Source organism: Bos indicus, chromosome 17 (genome assembly GCF_029378745.1).
Source record: "Bos indicus isolate NIAB-ARS_2022 breed Sahiwal x Tharparkar chromosome 17, NIAB-ARS_B.indTharparkar_mat_pri_1.0, whole genome shotgun sequence".
In the NCBI taxonomy this organism is placed as follows: Eukaryota; Metazoa; Chordata; class Mammalia; order Artiodactyla; family Bovidae; genus Bos; species Bos indicus.
Window position 1 is genome coordinate 34,882,873 of NC_091776.1, and position 22,094 is coordinate 34,904,966.

The following is a 22,094-nucleotide window of genomic DNA, read 5'->3' on the forward strand; positions in this document are numbered from 1 at the left end:
CAACTCCTGGAGGAATGTCAGACTAAGCAACAGATTCTAATTGGTTTTATATAGAATGTTCCAATCAGAACTGAAGAAGAGATCAAAAAGTATATGAAAGCAGTGAATAGTGGTAAAAGATTAGTATGAAAATACCAAATCAACTTTTAAAATTTCTTAAGAGATGATTAGAATCAGATCACCTGGATTTTAACCATGAGTTGACTATGCACTGGCTGTGTCACTCCAGGTAAATTATTAAATCTTTTGTCCTCAGTTTCATCAGTTCTAAAGTGGGAACAATAAGCAATGAGGATTTACTGTATAGTACAGGGAACAATATTCAATATCTTGTAATAATCTATAATGGAAAAGAATATGAAAAAATATGTATATAACTCAATTACTTTGCTATACATTATATACTTTGCTATAACACAGTATTATAAATCAGCTATACTTCAATTTAAAGGAAAAAAATGGGAACAAGAATAGTTTCTCATGGGGTTACTGTAAATGTGTACAGTTCTTCTTAAAACATAGCATAGTGTCTGGAACATAGTGAACATTCAATATGTTATCTAGTATTTATTATTATTACTTACATAGCTAAACCCAGATAGTGGGAGTATTTTTTAATGTAAAAAAAAAAAAAAAAAAAGGTTGAAGGCAGACTTATCCCCTCAATGATTGATTTTATCTAGAGCATTAACCAGGTTTTTCAAATCACGAAACTTACGCCTCTCAGCCTACCACTTAGAACTAACTGTAAGCTCAACTATTTCCAATTACTTACAATCAGGTCCAGGTGAAGATTTTTTTTTCAAAATTTGTTTCTGTTCTGGGGAAGCATTTGTTTGTCTCATAACATTTCTTTTTTAGAAGTAGAATTTATAGTGGTGAAGTTTAATATCCTAGCAGACAAAAAAAAAAAAAAGTCTGCATAGTTTCTATAGAAATGTAGCTTCTGGAACAATTTCAAAATGGAACCCCAATGACAGTGCATTAATGTTGAGATATACTTTGAGATATCGCTACATTAAAAAAAACATAATGTGCTTTATAAATTAATCTCAAGTCTGAGGCAGACACGGAAGGGTGGAAAGCCAGAACTCTGTACCCACATAATCAACAGTCTGTGGAAACCCTGGGAACCATGCCACTAGTCTCCAACCTAGCATAGTTGGGAAATGACACATTCTTTAAGGAGCTCTTGTCCAGGAAATGAGTGGGTCCACAAAGCACACCAGTAAGGTCCATAAACTTGTTTTATGAATGAAGAGTATGAGGTGTACTGGCTCCAAGCTGCAGCACCTTTATGAGTATGTTGTAATTTCTAATTCTTCAGTTTTTATCATGGTGATGGATTGATATTAACAGAATTCTAACAGGAAAAAATAATCATGTCAGCCATAAGAATATTGTTTCATACTACTGCAGAATGATTTTAAATCAAGTTTTCATATTTATCTCCAGTCCTAGATCAGATCTTCCCACCTGCCCCTCCCCACCAAGAACAGGAAATGGTGTATACAAAAAGCCAGAAACTTAAATCAATTTTATTCACACTTCCCAGGAAAGACAATTATATTTTTACATAAAATCATTAACACAGAAAACAAGAAAACTCTTAAGATTAATATATCTGATTAGACACACAATATAGAAAGTAAATTGAAAATTAAAAATAGCATACTTTAGTGATTACATTTATATATTTTCTACTAATTTATAGCAGCATCAGTAAGATTCATGTATTCTTTAATAAACTAGCAGCAAAAATTTTTAACTATACAAATTCAGTAGATGTTCCCCCCACTGTTTCACTCATACAGAATTTATCACATTAACATAAAAAAAACCACTTCTATTTCCTAAATAAAAAGATAGGAAAGATTTCACAAGTCAGCAGTTTCCCGAGAGAAGAAAGGAGTGAGGAAGGAAGCTGAAAAAAATTGGTGGCAGTTACGAAAAAATAAATTCTCAACCACCTTGATCAATTATGGGTAGCTTCTGTGGCATCTCTATGTATGTGTATGTTAGTAAATAAGAGCTGTGTTAACTTTGCTTTCTGATTTAATACTACAGCTGAAAAACATGTGGAAGTTCCCAGGAGGCCTGTCAGAGCCTGGAGAAGATATTGGTGGGTATCTTATATATTTATAATTGACTTGAAAATGCTGAATAAATTTATGTGTTTACTTTCTTGCTCTAGAGCTGAGAATGAGATTTTACACTTTCTAATTGGTTTAGACTAAGTCAGAAAATTTCAAAGAAGTTATTCAGTGCTGATATAAAATTAATAGCAAAACTTAACACTACAATTTATTCCATTAGTATAAATAATACCATTCAGAGCATAACACCCGTTTTTTGGCTTAGGACTGCTTCTAGATAATTTGGAAATGAGAAACTTTGGATATACAGTTAAGGTTAGCATTAAGGGATATTTTGAATTTGACTAAAATTGTTGGAGGGTTTCCCTGGTAGGTCAGACAATTAAGAATCTGCCTACAATGAGGGAGACCTGGGTTTGATCCCTTGGTTGGAAATATCCCCTGGAGGAGGGCATGGCAACCCACTCCAGTATTCTTGCCTGGAGAATCCCCATGGACAGAGGAGCCTGGTGGGCTACAGTCCATGGAGTCACAAGAGTCAGACACAACTGAGCAACTCGGCATAACAAAATTGTTGGAACTTTACTATTAGAAAAATTCTTGACCATTTTATCACAAGGTTGAAGAGAACTTTTAAATGAAATGTGAAATATTTTAAAGGCAATTATTGAACAGTGGTGGTATAATTCTTCTGTTTATGGAAATTTTATCTATTTTTTTCGATAGTCAGAAAGCCAAAAGATGGTAACATGTCTCATGTGAGAAAGTCTGAAATGAGAGATAATTTCCTAGAACAATTTACTGAGCTCAGTATCTAAGGGAAGTTTGAAATAATCTAAGAATTCTTTGTCACTGATTTTACAGGAAATCGAGAGTAGAAATTGAGTTTTCCTGTCTCTTCCTTAAACCATTGTGTCAGGCACAGTCCTTATCATAATAAATCAATAGATAACTCATTTCATACTTAACTATTTTTCTATGACTTTTTCCTCACTGTGTATATGTACCCTATTCTCTTTAGCCATCATTTATATGAAGGCAGTGCCCTAAATTATTTTTAAATGTATATATATATACTTGAAATGATTTTTTTTTAATGTTCCACAGATGAAAATGTCCTATTTGTAGTATACAGCCAACTCCTAACATCCTATAAATAAATTTCACTACAAATATATCATAGCAGATTTTGGTTTTTAGGTGCTCACTGACCTTTAGCTTAGTCTTCCCTAGGTCTTCTGTTGAAATAAAAGGATTTTGTAGTAGTGCCAGTGCTGAAAGAAAAAGCCATTTACTCTAGAATTCCCGGTTATCTCACACTATCATGTGATATGAGATCATGTGAACTAGTTAAGTGTCTGTTTTACATCCTTATCTAATCCATACTGGGCAAATAGCAGTCTATAGGAAGTTTGTATAACTTCCTCTTCTGAACCTTGCCTTCTCAAATGAATAACTTTTTTTTTTTTTTCTTTCAAATGAATAACTTTTTTCATTTGAGTTTTCATTGATATTCTGAATTTCAGATATATTTAAATGTAAATAAACACATTTCCACACCATGTAAGTAAGTACACTTTAGGTTTGAGTGTACTCCAGAACATTTCAAGTCCATATAACTAGAAATTCACTACTTTTTAAAAATACTTGTGGGTATAACAACAACCCACCTAGTCAGAGATTGTTTTTAATGCGTCCAGCCACATGGAATTAAGAAAAAAGCAGCAACTGGCATTTACCATATTGCCTAGGAGTAGGAAAAACTGAAGCATTGCCTCAGAAGTGATAAAACTCTGAAAGCAGCTAGAAATGATAAGAGACATAGAGATCTGAAAGACCATGTCTATGTAGAGTACATTTCTGTTTTGTAACAGTATAGTAATAGATTACTCTTAATGATGAAGCCAAATCAACCAGGAATTATTTATTTTCTTTAAACTCTGTTTTTAGGAAAGTATGTAATAGGACTGCCGCCATCATAAATGTGCAAATGTTCATACTGGCTGTTAAGCAGTAAATACTAGTTAAAATAAGAAGCTCATTTGTTTGGAATCCTTCATTCTTTGATAAGTATTAGGTAAATGAAGCAGAGTACAAAAAGGTATCTATGCTGCTGCTAAGTCACTTCAGTCGTGTCCGACTCTGCGACCCCATAGACAGCAGCTCACCAGGCTCCCTCGTCCCCCGGATTCTCCAGGCAAGAACACCGGAGTGGGTTGCCATTTCCTTCTCCAATGCATGAAAGTGAAAAGTGAAAGTGAAGTCGCTCAGTCGTGTCCAACTCTTAGCGACCCCATGGACTGCAGCCCACCAGGCTCCTCCATCCATGGGATTTTCCAGGCAAGAGTTCTGGAGTGGGGTGCCATTGCCTTCTCCGATAAGCCTATCTATAGATAAGGTTAAAAACAGAAGCTGCCTTTCTGGGGGGGAAAAAATCTCATTAGCACTAACAGGAAGAGAACTCCCTGTATAGCCAAAGGTCTGTAAAGCAGTGGGGTCTGCTCAGAGCTCATCAGTGTACCAGAGTGAGGGGGAGACACCAGGAAAATCCACATTCTGCACAGTTTTTCCTATTATTTTATTTCAACCTAATCCTGTTATTAAATATTACAAAATAGAAGTAACAAATATAAACTCCATTTCAGTACTGTCCTTTAACTAAATAAAACACTATGATGTTTTTAAACATCTTTCAACCAGCAAAAATAAAAACAAAACCCTCTTGGTTTTCCTATATTCTTCAAATCTATAAAACCGTTATTCAGTTTACTTACAGTACATTTAAAATAATACCAGCAAATAACGCACTTTACCTAAATTAAAATTTTTAATTCATCATAAAATCCTTGGAGAAGAGATTTCAATTTTAATATAGAAGGGGTTGGTTCCTCTAGATCTAAAAGCACTTATTTGCCCATTTAATTTTTAGTCTAGTTAATGACATCATGATTCAAGTTAAATGGATCAAACTATCCAGGCAGTGCTGATTTTGAATCAGCTGCTGTGGTGATGGCTAAGCCTGGCAGATTCACTCACCAGCCCCATCCTGTGCTTCTATAACATACAAGCAGGCTAGACACAGGAACTAAATGTTAAACTCTTGACTAGTGTTATTAAGAGCTAAACAAGATCCCCATGGTCATTTTAAAATGTTTAAAGAACTTTTTAAACATTTAAACAATTTTTAAGTCAGATCAGCAAATGACATGTAAAATTTAAGACTAGTGCCACAATCTGTAACAAACTTAATACAAGTTTTTTAATACAACAAAAATTATTTTTCTTAAGCCAAGTTTTCCTTTTCTTAACATATATTTTTCTATATTTTCAGTTTAAAAATATAATTTCTAACCATGTTGATTTGATCTTTAGCAAATCTCAATTAAAAAGTTCGTTCACACAGAATTCAAATATGGTAGACAGATGTCATATTTTACACACTACTCTTCCTGTGCTTATTTCCAGAGCTGTTATTAGAAAAAACACTGCAACATTTCTTGTTTACTTGCTCTTCCTTGCCTATTCCTCACTAGCAGGACTACTGAGAAGCCAAATACAGTTTACAACCTGACAAACAAGAAAATGAAGGCATTAAAAGATATTTAAACAAAAATCTATACTTGTGGCAATTGTGAAACTTCCCAGAAAATAGACAAGGAAGGCAGCTTTTTTAGGGCTTTTCATAAACACTTTGGGAGACAATGACAGCATCAGAAAATTACAGAAATCCCAGGTAGGAGGTTCATCTGGATATTTAGAAAGAGCAGCCACAAAAATAAGTTAATGGCAATAAAAATCCTGTCCCAGAAATTTGCATATTATTTAAAAATCAACTTTATAAAATGTGAAAAGCCTGGTAATATTATAAAATTCTGTAAATTGCAAGTTTTTTTTTAAACTTCTGATGACTGTAGCATTTTGGTGTTAGAAGAATGAATCCAAGTTCTTTGAAACAGCAAGAAACAAAGAAAATGCCAGAAATTACCATGGTGGGATTCCACTGACAGAATAACTAGAAGAGCATAACAAAATGGTTATAACGAAATCCGACCTATGACTTCAGAGGCCTGACAGTCCCAGGAGAGACCAGGGATGATTTGAATCATTTCCTAGTTCTATATATTCTGCAGCTCTACAGACTTTTGTAAAGAAGAATGGATCACTTTTTCTTACTTCAAATGTTTATCAGTTTAGGCAGTTTTAATGGATAATCAGGAACAAGATAATAATGAAAAAATATACAGGAATATTAACTTTTGGGAAATAAAGCAGGAAGAATTTAAAAATATGTGACTCCCAAAATACATATATATAGATGGGTAAGCTTGCAAGTAGAAGCCAAAGAAATATTATTTCAAAAGCTTCTTAGCTATACAGCAGTAAGAAAATACTTTGTTTTTTCAGGATGTCCAGAGGACAGAGTTTACAGGGAAAGCTTTCTTTTCTTAGGGTAAATTTTTACCTTTTGAATCTTTACATAATAATGCTTCCTTATCTGAAAATCTTTGATTAAATTTCTAAAAGTATAATCGTTATTGATTTGTACATTTTCTTCTATGTAGGAGATACAGCAGTTCGAGAAGTTTTTGAAGAGACTGGTATAAAATCCGAATTCAGATCCCTCCTGAGTATTCGGCAACAGCACACCCATCCAGGAGCTTTTGGGAAGTCAGATATGTATATTATCTGCCGCTTAAAGCCATATTCATTCACCATAAATTTTTGCCAGCGTGAATGCTTAAAGTGTGAGTGGATGAATCTCAGCGATCTAGTCAAGACTAAAAATACGACTCCCATAACAAGCAGAGTTGCAAGGCTGCTGCTGTATGGGTACAAAGAAGGGTTTGACAAAATTGATCTGACCATGGAAGAACTGCCAGCAGTTTACACAGGCTTGTTCTATAAACTCTATCACAAGAAACTGCCAGACAATTACAAAACTATGACAGGAATGGATTAAATTCATATTTACATGTTTTTAAAATGTTTAAGTAAGTTGTACATGTTTAAGTAAGTTGTACATGTAGATTAATGTGTGCCATATTATAGGAAGTAGTGGACATTTGGGTTAATAACTAAATATGACTTTAATTTTCTAATGTCTATAATTTCCATGAAGAAAACTTGTTTGTACACATTTTAAAAGCCTCTTCAAATGAAGCAACTGTATGAAAGATTGTAGCTTTAAGTAAGTTTCACTGGATAAAAGGAAATGCTGTATAAAAAGTGGAAATGTATACATTTTCCAGGAATTTTTGCTGTTATTGTGTTTTTTCTTTAAAAAAAAAACTAAGGCAATGGTTAAATATTTTACTCTTAGATAAACGGTTATCTGAACAGTTACCCAAACTGAGCAGCTCACTGTACACATTTTTCTTTTTTCATTAACACATTTCTGAAATATACCTCTTCATGTAAAATGAGATCAGATGCTGCCATTAAGATCAGCTCTTAGCAGACATTGGAAGAAAAAGTATAGCTTTCTGCCCAGGTCCTGTTTTGGGTCCAAGTTTATACTGCCCAGTTCGTTTCAGTGCCACATACCAACTGGAGTATTTCCTTGACCGGTAAGTATTGTAGTTATTAGACTCCAATCGTTCAAAAAAGAAACACTCGTCTGTAACACATTTCTGCAAAATAAAGGAAAAATTAGTAGTTGTTGTGATACTTTCATATTAAATATTTAAAGAAATAGTACACAGTGCTTTGGGTTCAGCAGGACAGTCAAACTAGCAAGACTCAACAGGCCAAAATCTGACACAGGTTTCTTATTCTGCAGAAAGATGTGGGACAGAACACAGCATGTCAGCAGTACAACTTGAAGCACATCTGCTTGGAAGAGCAGTCCAAGGACCATCCTGCAGCCTCACAACGGACAGGTCAGATATTGGGCAGCAGAAGCACCCAGGTGGTCTAAAAACCACACTGGCACAGAACTAAAACATCCCATGAACAGATTTTCAGTGGTCTCCACAAAGGATAAATCCAGTAACAGGAAGCACGAAAAAGTTAGGGAAACGCAAAGCAATGGCTTTCGCTTAGGTATTTATGGTCCATCCATCTCTAGTACCAGAGAAGGCAATGGCACCCCACTCCAGTACTCTTGCCTGGAAAATCCCATGGATGGAGGAGCCTGGTGGGCTGCCATCAATGGGGTCACACACAGTCGCACACAACTGAGCAACTTCACTTTCACTTTTCACTTTCATGCATTGGAGAAGGAAATGGCACCCCACTCCAGTGTTCTTGCCTGGAGAATCCCAGGGACGGGGGAGCCTGGTGGGCTGCCATCTATGGGGTCGCACAGAGTCGGACACGACTGAAGCGACTTAGCAGCAGCAGCAGCAGCATCTCTAGTACTGAAACCCATGGGTAACCTTCCCATAAAGAAGAAGGGTTTTAGTAATACTTTACTCAAAGAAACAATTTATTCCTTAAATTATGTTTTTTCCTAGTGACTAACACTGATTCTGAGGCATAAAGAGAATAATTTATTGTACAGAAAACTGCCAATGTATATAATGCCAAAAAATTGTACTGGAACATTGTAACACGGTTAGCATTTTCAAGGGCTTCCCTGGTGGCTCAGTCAGTAAAGGTCTGCCTGCAATGCAGGAGACCTAGGTTCGATCCCTGGGTTGGGAAGATCCCCTGGAGGAGGGCATGGCAACCCACTCCAGTATTCTTGCCTGGAGAATTCCCATGGACAGAGGAGCCTGGTGGGCTGCAGAACATGGGGTCTCAAAGAGTCGGACACAACTGAGCAACTAAGCACAGCACAGCATTCTCAAAACACTAATAGATAATGAGGAATAAATAATCTAGACAGTCTCTTGTGGGAAGGGCAACTACTCTGCCATTTTACTTCAACAGTTTATTAGAGGAGGTGGAAAATAGCTAGATTTACAAATAGTGAGACCTGGAAATAATATTCCAAGTTATAGAGTCCAATAGGCTGTTGCATTATTTCAGGTAAATGTTCAAAAATCAACTTCATAGGGCAGCACTGATGATATTTACTGACCTCTGGGGGGAAAAGTCAACAAGTGACTTACTCAATTTAAGAGAAGAGAAGAAAAATTATATTTTATGTTATAATTAGTTAAGTAGGGTAGGATGATAATTTTATATAGAAAACCATATACATTCACACATATGTCCACATATAAATACAACATGTGTACACAGATACATGACATAAACCTATGGTTTTGTATTATGAGCATACCAGATTCCAGCTGATTTCTACATACTCAAATCTAGGAAACTTGAGGTTTAGGGAAATCCACATTCAAAAGACTTGAATCTTTTCCCAGATTCTTTGGTTCTAAGATAAACAGAGTGGCATAAAGTGTGAGAAAAACATGTAAGTACAGCAATGAAAAGAACTGGCATGATAATCAGTGTTCTAAAAGTAAAGTACTGAAAAAGCCCTAAAAGTGAATATCAGCTCCTTTAGTCAGCTTCTAGGGATAAGAATTTTACTTGGCTTGTTCTGACTACAGTTAACTTTTATAAATTGAAGTGCAAATTTATCTAGTTTGGTCATCTTTTGCAACTAAGAAAACAACTTCAGACTTTCTGATGCAAATAAATCACAGGTAGCCTTACAGAGAAGCAGATATTGCACAAGGAACAGCTGTATGATACATAGGACTATCTTGGGGTTTTCAAAGAGATTCAAATGTGATAACAGTGGAATACATATACTAACGTGAATATTGTATGGCCAATATTTTCACTCTACGTTTCATGAAATTATCGTGCTTCATGTGTTAAAGTAATACAGGTTATCTTGTCATTTTTGAGTGCCAGCAACAAACATCTTCCTCTTCCCTATTCCAGGTTTGAGATCAGAAGCAGAACAGTAGAGTTAAAGGAAAAGTCATGTAATCATAAAGATAACATGAAAGGTCACCATTGAGATTTGGGCTAATTCCCCAGAAGTAGACCTAACCCACATCAGTTATCCTCAGGATGTTGATAAGCTCATTTTTTGGTGTTCGGTTAGCCTCAAGGGTGTGTCACCTATAATGTTTCACCAATGGTTTATGTACCATACCAATAATATATGCCTTCTCAGCCAACTGCTAATATTTTAGAGAAAAGGAATGATACCAGGGATTAAGTGGATAATACATCATGGAACCCACAATTTTTTAAAACAGAGGTTTCTTGTTCTTTTACACAGAGGAGAAAGAAGGAAACTGTGCATCTGTGCCAAACGTTCAGACATGTAAGTTTCCTAAACTGCTGCTCTGCACTTGAAAACAAACTCCCATCTTTGTAATGGGTAGCAGGGCCAAAATTCAGTCTCGCTAAAACCAGGCATTTAATATCCCATTTTAAGTGATTTTCAGTCCTTCCATTCTGAGTTTACAAATTCTCTTCACTAGCTGTGATGTCAGTATTCCTGTTAAAAATTGATGCAATGTAATTTTTTTTTAACTTTATAAACATATTTACAGAGCTTTTTTCTTATACTCAATGTTTAACTGCTCACCATTTCAAACTTAAGAGAAAAGGAAAAGCGACATCACAGAGGCAGTAGATAAGTAGCTTCTAAGGGCTTATACAATTTGTTCTTCAAGGCCTTATTTTACATAGGCGCAGGAGCTAGGAAATCCCTAAATTCATGGTTATTGGCCGCTCTCATGCATAGCATTTTATTTACTGTGTCAGCCGAAAAGTTTCTTCAGGTTTTCATACCATATTACAGAAAAATCAAAATGAACTTTTTGGCCAACACAATATTATACTCATTGACAAATGAGGAATCCAAAATTCAAGGCTCTTAGTAACTTCAGATTGTAGATACCCTTTGCCCATGTATCTATCAGATACCTTTTCATCAAATTTAATTTTCCATTTTTTAAAATTTAAGAATAGTTTGGGGACACAAAAAGCACGTAGTTCAAATAATGCATTTAATCATTTAACATATATTTTCTTCTAGGCACTGGGAACAAATAAGGGAACAAATCTGAACAAGGTTCCCTCCCTTTTTGCTGCTCCAGTTCTCACTGGTGGAGATATACAATAAACAGCATAATTGAGTAAATTATATGATAAAGCTGAATAGGATAACGGAAATGGTGGGGGGTACACACTAGGTTGCAGTATTAAATAGCAAAGTAACAGTAGGCTCTGGTATTTGAGCAAAAATTTGAAGGAAGTGGGGTTAACCCTCCAGATACCAGAGAAGAGCATTAAGCAGAGGGAAAAGCCAGTGTAAAATCCCTTCAACAGAATCATGCCTAGAGTATGAAGTGCAAGAGGGTTAAATAAAGCAGAAGGTTTGGAGGAGAAAAGGAATAGGAAATGAGGCAGAGAAGTAATGAGATACAAGAGTCGTAGGCTATTACAAATATTTTGGCTTCTATCCTGAGAAAATGAAAAGCCACTATAGACTTTTGAGCATGATCTGATCTATTTTTCCAGGATTACTCTGGACCAAAGGCAGATGTGGAGACACCTGTTGGCGGCTTGCTCAGGAACCTAGACAGAGAGGGAGGCTCGGACCACAGGGGTGGCACCAGAGAGGATCAGAAGCTGTCTCCTCCTGGATGTGTTCTGCAGGTAGAGTTGTCAAGAGTTAACCTGACAGATCAGATGTTCAGGGTAAGACATACAGAGAAGTCAAGGATGGCACTGGCATTAGTGCCCAGTGATGGGCTTGCTGAGATGGGGAAAGCTATGAGTGGGGATGGGTTTTATAGGGACAGATTTGGAATTCAGTTTTGGACATGTTGAGTTTGAGATGAATAGTAGGTATTCTAGTGGAGAAAAATGTTTACTGAGCACTTACTATGTAACAGACATCACTTAACCTTCTTTCCCTTTTACTAATGCTAATAACCACAGAATTGGAACTTGAAAAGTACTAATTTATTTGAAAGCTAGGAAGTGTGTTACAATAATTTCAGTAAACCATTATTCTCAATTCTAAAAGGTATGGAATCTAAAAAATGAATGTAGATGTACATGTATGAGAGTAATACAAATGTATCTTGTGTCAGTGGTAGACCACACCTCAAGACTTTCCTGAATGCTATGTATGTGAACCAGCATAGCTTAGGATCTTAATAAGATAAGGGACTTAATAAGCATTTGTTGATACTGATGTGATGCTAATGGTTTTAAAGATGTGCAGGCTGGAAGTTTGACCCCTTGTAGGAATCTAAATAGCAAAGAACTGAAGAGAGTTTGAAAAAGCATAATCAACAGTTTTTAATAGTTTGATTTGTATTTCATCTAGACATTTTTAAATTTCAAAGTAAATTAAAAGACAGTGAACCAGTGTGAGATATTTACACATAATGAAAAAAAAACTAATTGCAGGAGATGGGAGGAACCAGGTTTCTCACTCTTGGAGTAGGTGGCTATAGACAAGCCAGCATGGAAGGCTAAAGTGGTTCATGTGATACTGGTGGATTAGGGTTGGATACATCAGCATGTACTTATTTTTTAATATAAAACTATACACATAGTTAAATACGGAACTGTTCATAGATGCCTTGCCCTGTCAGGTAAGGCTGCCTAGAAGCAAACACCCAGATCTTGGTTTCTAATACCATTTTCTAATGGTATTAGAAGGAACCAAGCTCCTTAGAGAAATAGCTCATTCTAGGCTGGAGTAGGGAATATACAAGATGAGCCTAGAGCACTCTTAGAGGCCATAAGATAAGGAAATACTCAAAAAAGCCCACATTGTTTAGGGTATGTGAAAGAGCATGAGAGCCAACTGAAAAAGCTCCCAGTGGTCAAAGCTGAAACAATTTCAAATACACAGCAAAGTTTTGGATTATAACCCAAAGCATAAAATTAAATACCCATGCACATATACTGATATAAATGATTAAATAAATAAATGGAGAATAGACAAATTTCTCATACAAAAGAATTCCAAATAATTTATGTAGCTACTTCCTCAAGGATGGAGCATAAACCCCACCCATCCCCACCCTCCAATCTCTTAAATGTAGATTGTGTATAGTGACTTTCTTCCAAAGAATACAGTACAGAAAGGGGTGAACAGGAGTGACTTTACAGTGGAGACAAACACTACCTCAGCCAGGTGATCAAGGTTAATACTATTAGTGATAAGTGATACAATGAAAATATAGCACTTTACCTCTGTGATCTACCTCCCAAACACTTATAACCCACGTCTAATCAGTCAAACCCAAACTGAAAGACCTTATTTGACCAGTACTCCTCAAACTGTCAAATCAAAAAAAAGGAAAGTCTAAGTAACTGTCAGGGTGTAGAGGAGACTGAAGAGACAGGATGACTAAATGTGGTATCCTAAACTTAATCCTGGAACAGAAAAAGAACATGAGGTAAAACTAATATGAATAAAGTGTGAACTTTAGCTAATAATGATCAATATATTGATTCATTAGTTGTGACAGAGGTACCATGCAATGTAATATGTTAATAGGAGAAGCTGGGAATGGAGTATATAGATGCTTTCTGTATTGTATATTCACAACTTGACTGAAAAACTAAAACTATTCTAAAATCAATATTTTTAAAACCTGACCCTAGCGCTACAGTGTGACCATAATAAGAGCATCTTTCAAGTAACTAAATTTAGTGACTCTTGTTACACCATGATGGATAAAAGCATCTCATTTATTTTTGTGCTCTAAAACATCCAGATACAGATCATTTATTTATATATACATATCCACTTTATTTCACCAGACTATAAATGCCGTATGGGTAGAGATTGTCTGCTGATCCCTCCTAGTTTTTAACAATTTTTAAGCCTTCAAACAATCTTAAAGCCCTGGCACACTTTAAGAAAGAAAAAAAAAAAAACTAGAGTAAATTCTCCTCTCCTTCCCCCTCACTCCAATCTCCTGTCCTTACATATTGGCCTCAGAATTCTCATGCACTTCTGTTAAATTGACCCTTAGGGCCGTTCCACCATGCTGTTTTTTGGATTATTCATTCTTTTAAGTACTTTGATGTTGCAGTTTTAACTTACGAGTCTGCTCAACATGAATCCAAAAATGCTTTTGCTTACCCCACTTCTGAGAATTAAAGACAGACATTATGTCAGTATCAGTGTTGACTATTTCAAAACAAAATAAGACACACAGAGTGTGGAAAGTTAAAAGTAAATTTAATCTTAATATTGTAGTATGTATGTAGCCTGTGTAAAATTTTATATGATTGGTTTCTAAAAAAAAGCAGTAGTTCTTAATATGTAGTAGTGTTTGCATCTAATCTAGTGTTAAGTGTCAGTTGCTCAGTCATGTCCTACTTTTCAAGACCCCATGGACTGCAGCCTGCCAGGCTCCTCTGTCCATGGGATTCTCCAGGCAAGAATACTGGAGTGGGTTGCCATTTCCTTCTCCAGGGCATCTTCTGACTTGGGGATCAAACCCAGGTCTCCCACACTGCAGGTGGATTCTTTACCATCTGAGCCACCAGGGAAGCTTTTTATCTTTTAAAAATGATTTTAAAGAAAATTAAAATGATATATATTGCTCTTTAATTACTGCATTTTTCTGACAAATTTAATCAGTATATTTTGCCAATCTAAGTGAACCCTCAAAAATCTTTTCCTTTACTATGTGTGTAAATTTCATTTCATTATAAGGCCCCCTATTTGATAAGTGAAAAAGTATTTTCCAATAATTAAATGTGTATCCTCAGATAATATAATTTTTGCATATTTCATATGGATCAACACAGGTCAAATACATTCTAATACTAAGTTATTTTGTTTAGGTTATCACAATATATCACATAATATAGAAAACAACATGCAACTTTCTAGCAGATAAAGATCAGGCAAATTTTTTCATACCAGTGCTAACACTGAGGTTTGGTGATTTAAACTTAAGATCGCAGTTAACCTTATTATATGCAATTTTTGAACACTGAAGAAATCAAATTCTAATATTTGTTATGGGCTTCTGTTGCTCATAGCAACAGAATTTATCTTGCCATGGAGTGGAATAAGGAGTCTGTTGTGTATTAAAGAATACTCAACGTCAGCCTTAATTTATGCTTTGGCAGATAAATTTAGTTACTGCTTGTACATTTATATTTTCTAGCTTCGAAGAGGAGGAAGAAGACCCTTAACATGTGAAGATGTTGGGGAAAAAAATAAAAAAGGTACACAACTTAAGTCTTGTTTTTATACTCTCAACTGGTGGTAGTCAACCTAATGTGACTCCTAGAAACTAAAATGTTTTATTGTCCAGAATGCTCTTTCTGAGGCGAGGGAAACGAGTTTTATAAATCTGTGTAGGAATCACACACAGGGGGAAATGCAGAAGAACCCAGGGATGGATGTGAAATAGGGCCCCGTAAAAGAAGAGTGGAAAGAATTATGCCTTTGGCAAGTTCAAGTTCATAAACCCAGTGTCTCTACATAATAAGGAACATCTGCATCCCCACATGATGGCTACTGGTCACAACCTTGGACTTACATGCAAAGTCGTTTTGCTTTTTTTCTTACATGTCCAGTAGTCTCTGGGAAGTCACCTGAGTGGGTCCCCAGTGACATCCCTAGCTATGGGATGTCTCACCATCAGTGATTCATTTCAACCCAGTAAATGTTGGCAAGATGATATTAATAGCCAAGGGTCAAGACTTTTAATTTCGTATCTAAAAGCTGCTGTTGACAGCTCAATGCCTATGGATCTGGCTCCAAGAAGTATGCCACTTACTGAACCACCTCCTTGGTTTGGGAGTAGCGACACTTACTTTTTCATCTGAAAATTGACTCAGCCCACCCAGACTAATCTGAAAGAGGATGGCTGTTGAAACGCAAGGCAGAAAGCCATACAAACTGTATCGTAAGACTAGAGATTAACTCATGAACTTGGCAGGAATAGCTTCTAGGACGGGAGCTGGAACAAATGGATCTTGGCTGGTGCCATTCCTCAAAGAAAATCGATAAATCCTGAATTTTCCATTTATGTGTAACAACTGTGGCTTTGTCCCTTCAGAGTTTGTGGTAAATATCTGAGCATTGCTGATTTAACTCTTGCTATACCAATCTAAAGGAAGTCTGTTGTATCAGGAAGAATTAATTTCTGTCCAAGGGGACAGAAATATATTTAAGACTAAAAATGCTGTGACCATAAATATTGTGAAAGGTCCTGCTTATTAGCTAAGGGAGACACTAGAAAACACTTCATTTTAGAGTAGTTTATGCTTCTGATGGTACAGAAGCAAGTTTGGGACACTTAATGCCTATTTACCAAGAGAAGGAGTCAAAATTCTCTGAATTCTCACTTGTAGAGTATTCTGTAAGAATGAGAAGAAAGCTCAGTTTTTAGGTCTAGTGTCATAAATTTTCTCCTCTTTTATAACCCCAGTAGTTTCAGAGATGCACTGTAGAGTAGCTTCTCAACCTAAATATCCATCAGCAGATGAGTGGATAAGGAAGATGTGGTATATAAACACAATGGAATAGTACTCAGCCATAACAGAATAATGCCATAGAAGCAACATGGGTGGACCTAGAGATTATCTTACTGAGTGAAGTCCATCAGACAGAAAAAGAGAAATACTACATATCACTTATATGTGGAATCTGAAAAATATACAAATCAACTTATTTACAAAACAGAAACAGACCCATAGACATAGAAAACAAACTAATGCTTACCAAAGGGGAAAAAGAATAGAGAGTTTGGGATTGCCAGATATAAGCTACTGTATATAAAAAAAGGCAACAAAGTCTACTTTATAGCACAGAGAGCTATATTCAGTGTCTTATATAATCTATAAGGGAAATGAATGTGAAAAAAATGTGTGTATGTATGTGGTGGTGGTTTAGTCGCTAAGAAGTGTCCAGTTCTTGCAACCCCAAAGACTAAACTGCCAGGTGCATGTGTGTGTAAAACTGAATCACTTTGCTGTATACCAGAAACTAAAACATTATAAATCAACTAAACTTCAATTAAAAAAAAAAGTTTTCATAAATAAAGTAGAATAGCTTGTTATCATCACTTTAGATAATTATAGAGCCTTTTATCATTACAGATGAACCTAAGTTCCAGCCTATGTTCTCAAGATAAATAACCCCTCCAGTGATGATCTTACAGGAACACCATGATTACCAGGTTACTGGATCTTCTAATCTCAATAATGGAAAACCACAGGGTAAGAATCTGAAGTCACTCACTGAGCCAGACTGAGACAGACATAGCAAAGTCTGGAGCTTTGAAACCATTTTGACTAGTGTTGTCCGTAGTTAAGACAGAAGCTAACGTTGTCATCTCCTTTCTTATCTCCACCACCGTTACTGTCTGGTGGTAGCCAAATCAACACTATTATAGAAGACAAAGTGATTCGCACTGTGTGTGTCTGTCACGTCCTGAGGTGAAAATACTGGAGTTAACCTCAGATTCACTGTCCTGGAAATATTTAACATGCTAGCTACTTCAGTACATTCCCAAGTATTACATCATCCCTTGAGTTGACAACAGGCTTGTAGCAAGAACAGTGGAAGACATGCAAGTAGTCTTCATTGCTATATATATATATATATATTTTTTTTTTTTTTTTTTTTTTCCGCCTAGGAAAGTCCATCCATTCCCCTTATTTATCCACTATATACTGATGACACCGAGGTCAACACAGACTTCTAAAGTCCAAACCCATAATTCCAACTGTGTAGTTACACATCTTCACCTGAATTTCTCTTAGACAGCTCAAACTAGATAAGACTAAATTTGAACCTGTATTACCTTTTCCTAGAACTTGCTCTTTTCTTCTAACCCCTTTCTCATCTACCTCTTCATCCAAACTGGAAACCCAGATGTCATCTTTGACTTTTTCCTTTATTCCAGTCCTAAACCTGATCAACTTCATTGCTCCATCCTGTTATTGCCAGATTCTTATCACTTGCTTGGACTATTCCCATAGCCTTCTAACTGCTCTGTCTCCACCAGTCCTGGCCCCCTCCAGTCCATCCTCCACATTGCTGCAAGAGAACTTTCTCAAATTCAAATCTGATGTGTGTCTTCTTAAAACACTTCACAGCTTCCCACTGCTGACTGCAACATGACACATTAGATATTTCAGGAGGCAGTTTACCTGCCTCTCCAGCCACATCTCTTCCCTTCTACCTCGTACTGCCTTTGCACCTTACACTCCCACAGTAGTAAACTGTACTTCTGGAGAGACTCCTAGTAAGCTTCCTGCATCCATGTCTCTGCATGTGCTGTGTCCTAAAATTACCCATAACCCAATCTCCATTCAATCCTCTTATAGGTCATCTTCCCCAATCTAGACACATTTAATCACTTCCTTTCCTATATTACTATGCATCCATGCAAGATAGAAAAGGAACGTATCAATCCCCTTACACGTTACTATGCTATGCTATGCTAAGTCACTTCAGTCGTGTCCGACTCTGTGCGACCCCATAGACGGCAGCCCACCAGGCTCCCCTGTCCCTGGGATTCTCCAGGCAAGAACACTGGAGTGGGCTGCCATTTCCTTCTCCAATGCATGAAAGTGAAAAGTGAAAGTGAAGTCGCTCAGTCGTGTCCGACTCTCAGCGACCCCATGGGCTGCAGCCTAACAGGCTCCTCCGTCCATGGGATTTTTCCAAGCAAGAGTACTGGAGTGGGGTGCCATTGCCTTCTCCTACACGTTACTACAAATACTTATTTACAATTCTGCCTCCCCAGGACTGCCACTCATTAAAGGCACAGGCCATTTGGCATTCAGTTTTATCATCCTAATGCCTAGCATAGTATCTAGTACACTCAAGTGAAAGTGAAAGTGAAGCCGCTCAGTCGTGTCCGACCCTCAGCAACCCCATGGACTGCAGCCTTCCAGGCTCCTCCATCCATGGGATTTTCCAGGCAAGAGTACTGGAGTGGGGTGCCACTGCCTTACACTCAAAGACACTGACTATTCTTGAAGACCATTCTAAATTTTTATTCCTTTACAAAAAGGGAGAGAGAAAGCACCTTTACACCTAGACTTTTATCCTGCAAAAATCACAAACATATCATAATAAAGATATCTTAATCACATGATCACTCAGTGAATATTCTTTTTCTCTGTAAGTATGTTTCAGTCCCTTCAGAAATCCAAAGATCATGTACAAATGACCAAGAGGCACATGAAAAGATACTCAACATCACTAATTACTAGAGCAATAAGGTATCACCTCACATCAGTCAGAATGGTCATTAATTTAAAAATCCACAAACAATAAATGCTAGAAGAGGATGTGGAGAAAGGGGAACCCTCCTACACTGTTAGTGGGAATGTAAATTGGTACAGTCATTATGGAGAATAGTATGGAGGCTTCTCAGAAAACCAAAAATAGTTACCATATAACCCAGCAATCTTACTCCTAGGCATATATCTGGAGAAAACCATATTTCAAAAAGATACATGCCACTCCAGTGTTTGTTGCAGCACTATTTACATAGCCAGGACATGGAAGCAACCTAAATGTCTATCAACAGAGGAATGGATAAAGAAGATGTGGTATGTATATACAATGAAATATTACTCAGTCATAAAAAAAATGAAATAATGCCATTTGTAGCAACATGAATGGACCTAGAGATTGTCATACCGAGAGAAGTAAATCAAAGACAAATATCATTGCTTATATGTGGAATCTTAAGAAATGGTACAAGTGAATTTATTTTAGAAGTAGAAATAGAGTCACAGGTGTAAAAAACTGATAATTACCCAGGAGGGAGGGATAAATTAGGAGATTGAGAATGACATGTACACATATATAAAACAGATAACTAGTAAAAGCTTCCCTGGTGGCTCAGATGGTAAAGCGTCTGCCTACAGTGCAGGAGACCCGGGTTCGATCCCTGGGTTGGGAAGATCTTCTGGAGAAGGAAATGGCAACCCATTCTAGTACTCTTGCCTGGAGAATCCCATGGACGGAGGAGCATGGTAGGCTACAGTCCATGGGGTCGCAAAGAGTCGGAGACGACTGAGCAACTTTACTTACTTACTTTATAGCACAGGGAGCTCTACTCAAATCCTAAAGACCTATATGGGAACAGAATCTTAAAAAGAATATATTATGTATAACTGACTCACTTTGCTGTACAGCAGAAACTAATGTGACATTGTCAACTACACACCATTAAGTTAATTAAAAAGAAATCCAAAGATCTTCACTCAGAAAAAAAAAAAATCAAAAACTATCTGTATAAGCTCAAAACACCTAATAAGTATTGTTAGATCCCTTCTGTGAGGAAAGTTATAGAGAGCTTCTAACTGCTACTGGTATCATGGCTGAGGTTTGTGTATAAACACACTTTTAGGTACATGTCTTTCCTACTCCCGCAATGACACAAGTAGGGTCTGTGTCTATTATACTGCTCTGTTTCCCTGCATCATTCCCCACGCAGTCTGGTCAACAGACATGCAATCCCAGTTGTAATAATAATGGTAGAAGTTGACAGAGAACCTGCATTAATGGAGAAGATACTAGCCAGGAGTGAGGACCCTGGCATGGCAGTGATAAAAAGTTAAAAAGTCTCTGCTCATAAATGAGCTTGTTTATAAGTGAGAACAGGAGGAGGAGGTGAAAATCTGGAGCACTACTATGTATAAGAGACCCTGATTTTGGCACTTGATATAAACTAGTCTGCACAAAAACTGAGATAGGATCATTGTTGTCTCTGTGTTATAGCTAAGGGAACGAACTCAGAATAGTTTGCCCAGGAACAAACAGCTAATAAGTGACAGAGCCAGCATTTGTACCTAAGTGAGGAGCCCACAGGCATTCCTGGTGGCACAAAGGGTAAAGTGTCTGCCTGCATTGTGGGAGACCTGGGTTCAATCCCCGAGTCGGGAAGATCCCCTGGAGAAGGCAATGGCACCCCACTCCAGTACTCTTGCCTGGAAAATTGCATGGACGGAGGATCCTGGTAGGCTGCAGTCCATGGCAGAGAGTATTCTATATAGTGTTTTGTATGTCAAATTTTAAAGAAGTTTTAAAACTCATACTCAAAATTTAATATGTCCATCCCAATGCTCTTCAGACAACTGCACAATATATTTTTATAACTAAATAATAGCTTTGCAGCAAAATGCAGTGAATTAGAGTGCCTACTCGGGAGTCAAGACAGTTAAGACCACCTGGCTTGCCCTCCAGACTCTGCCTCACACGAGCTGTCTTTTCTTGGTTGCTTTATTTCTCCCTCAGGACTATAGTTTTTACATCTGTGAAATAAGAGTATAATACTCTCTATTTATATGAATGTGAAGATTAAGTGGTATAATATTTACAAAACCTTAGTAAAAATTTAATAAATACCAATACTAGTAAATTTACAGCAATAAAAGTTAAAGAAAAAAATATAAATACAGAAAGCATTACTTACAGAAGCTAGTAATCTTCCATCTTCTTTCATAGCAAGGTAACGGTTTGCACACACTCCTTTGATAGACACAACCCCTCTCTCTTCTGCTTGAAGTTGTAGTTTGACTATAAGTAACAGAGAAAAATTACCTTTGTAGTATCATAGGAAAATGAGGCATCTACATAACACATTTAGGCAACATACAGGGAAAAGATTGAGACACGCAGGCAACCAGCTAGTCCACCCTGGCAAGGAGCTGGCGGCCGAGGTGAAACGTCAATTAAATTCTATTAGAGCGAATGACCCTCTAGAGCACAAGTGCCTCCAGACTCCCTTCTCACTCCAGTGTCAGCTGATAAGAGGGACAGATGGAGAATTTCTCTTGTTCAATAGGTAATTACCTCCACTTGGCCTTGTTAACTAAAGATTTTTTTTTTGAGTGTACATATTTGAAGGGTACATAAATATATAAACCAATTAAGAGAATTTTCACACTACTAAAGTTTAAATTCTTTAAAAGCTATTTTTAACCTGTTCTTCACAAATAAAATATAATTGCTCACTATTATCTTTTGGTTTGTATTTCCTTGAGTTTCTTATTTCTAGCTTTCCATTCAATACAATGCAAATGTATTCATCTTTCTTTATGGACAGATTTTGATAT

General features: G+C 36.7%; 2 protein-coding genes and 1 non-coding gene across 8 annotated transcripts in view; 2 read left to right on the forward strand and 1 right to left on the reverse strand.

Moving 5' to 3' along the window:
* The window catches only part of NUDT6 (nudix hydrolase 6), a 78,247-nt gene that overhangs the window by 52,503 nt on the left and 3,650 nt on the right, over window positions 1–22,094 (forward strand). For 4 of the 6 annotated variants that reach the window (XM_070770154.1, XM_070770153.1, XM_070770152.1 and 1 more), the window contains 2 exons: window positions 2,068–2,122; window positions 6,659–7,348. In XM_070770154.1, the coding sequence (XP_070626255.1) occupies window positions 2,068–2,122; window positions 6,659–7,056 (453 nt within the window). In that variant the 3' untranslated portion in view covers window positions 7,057–7,348. Of the gene's footprint in view, window positions 1–2,067; window positions 2,123–6,658; window positions 7,976–10,287; window positions 10,333–11,537; window positions 11,676–15,169; window positions 15,231–17,111; window positions 19,581–22,094 lie in introns of those variants that run through there. The other 2 variants (XM_070770151.1, XM_019977384.2) reach the window with 2 other exon arrangements.
* FGF2 (fibroblast growth factor 2) overlaps window positions 1,521–22,094 on the reverse strand; it is a 59,617-nt gene continuing 39,043 nt past the window's right edge. Inside the window, exons 2-3 of the mRNA XM_019977015.2 lie at window positions 21,452–21,555; window positions 1,521–7,726 (exon numbers count right to left, since the gene is read on the reverse strand). Coding sequence (XP_019832574.2) covers window positions 7,541–7,726; window positions 21,452–21,555 — 290 coding nt within the window. The 3' untranslated portion in view covers window positions 1,521–7,540. The remainder of the gene's footprint in view (window positions 7,727–21,451; window positions 21,556–22,094) is intronic.
* TRNAC-ACA (transfer RNA cysteine (anticodon ACA)) lies at window positions 19,865–19,936 on the forward strand. Its single transcript has one exon. It is a non-coding gene; the product is annotated as a tRNA-Cys (tRNA).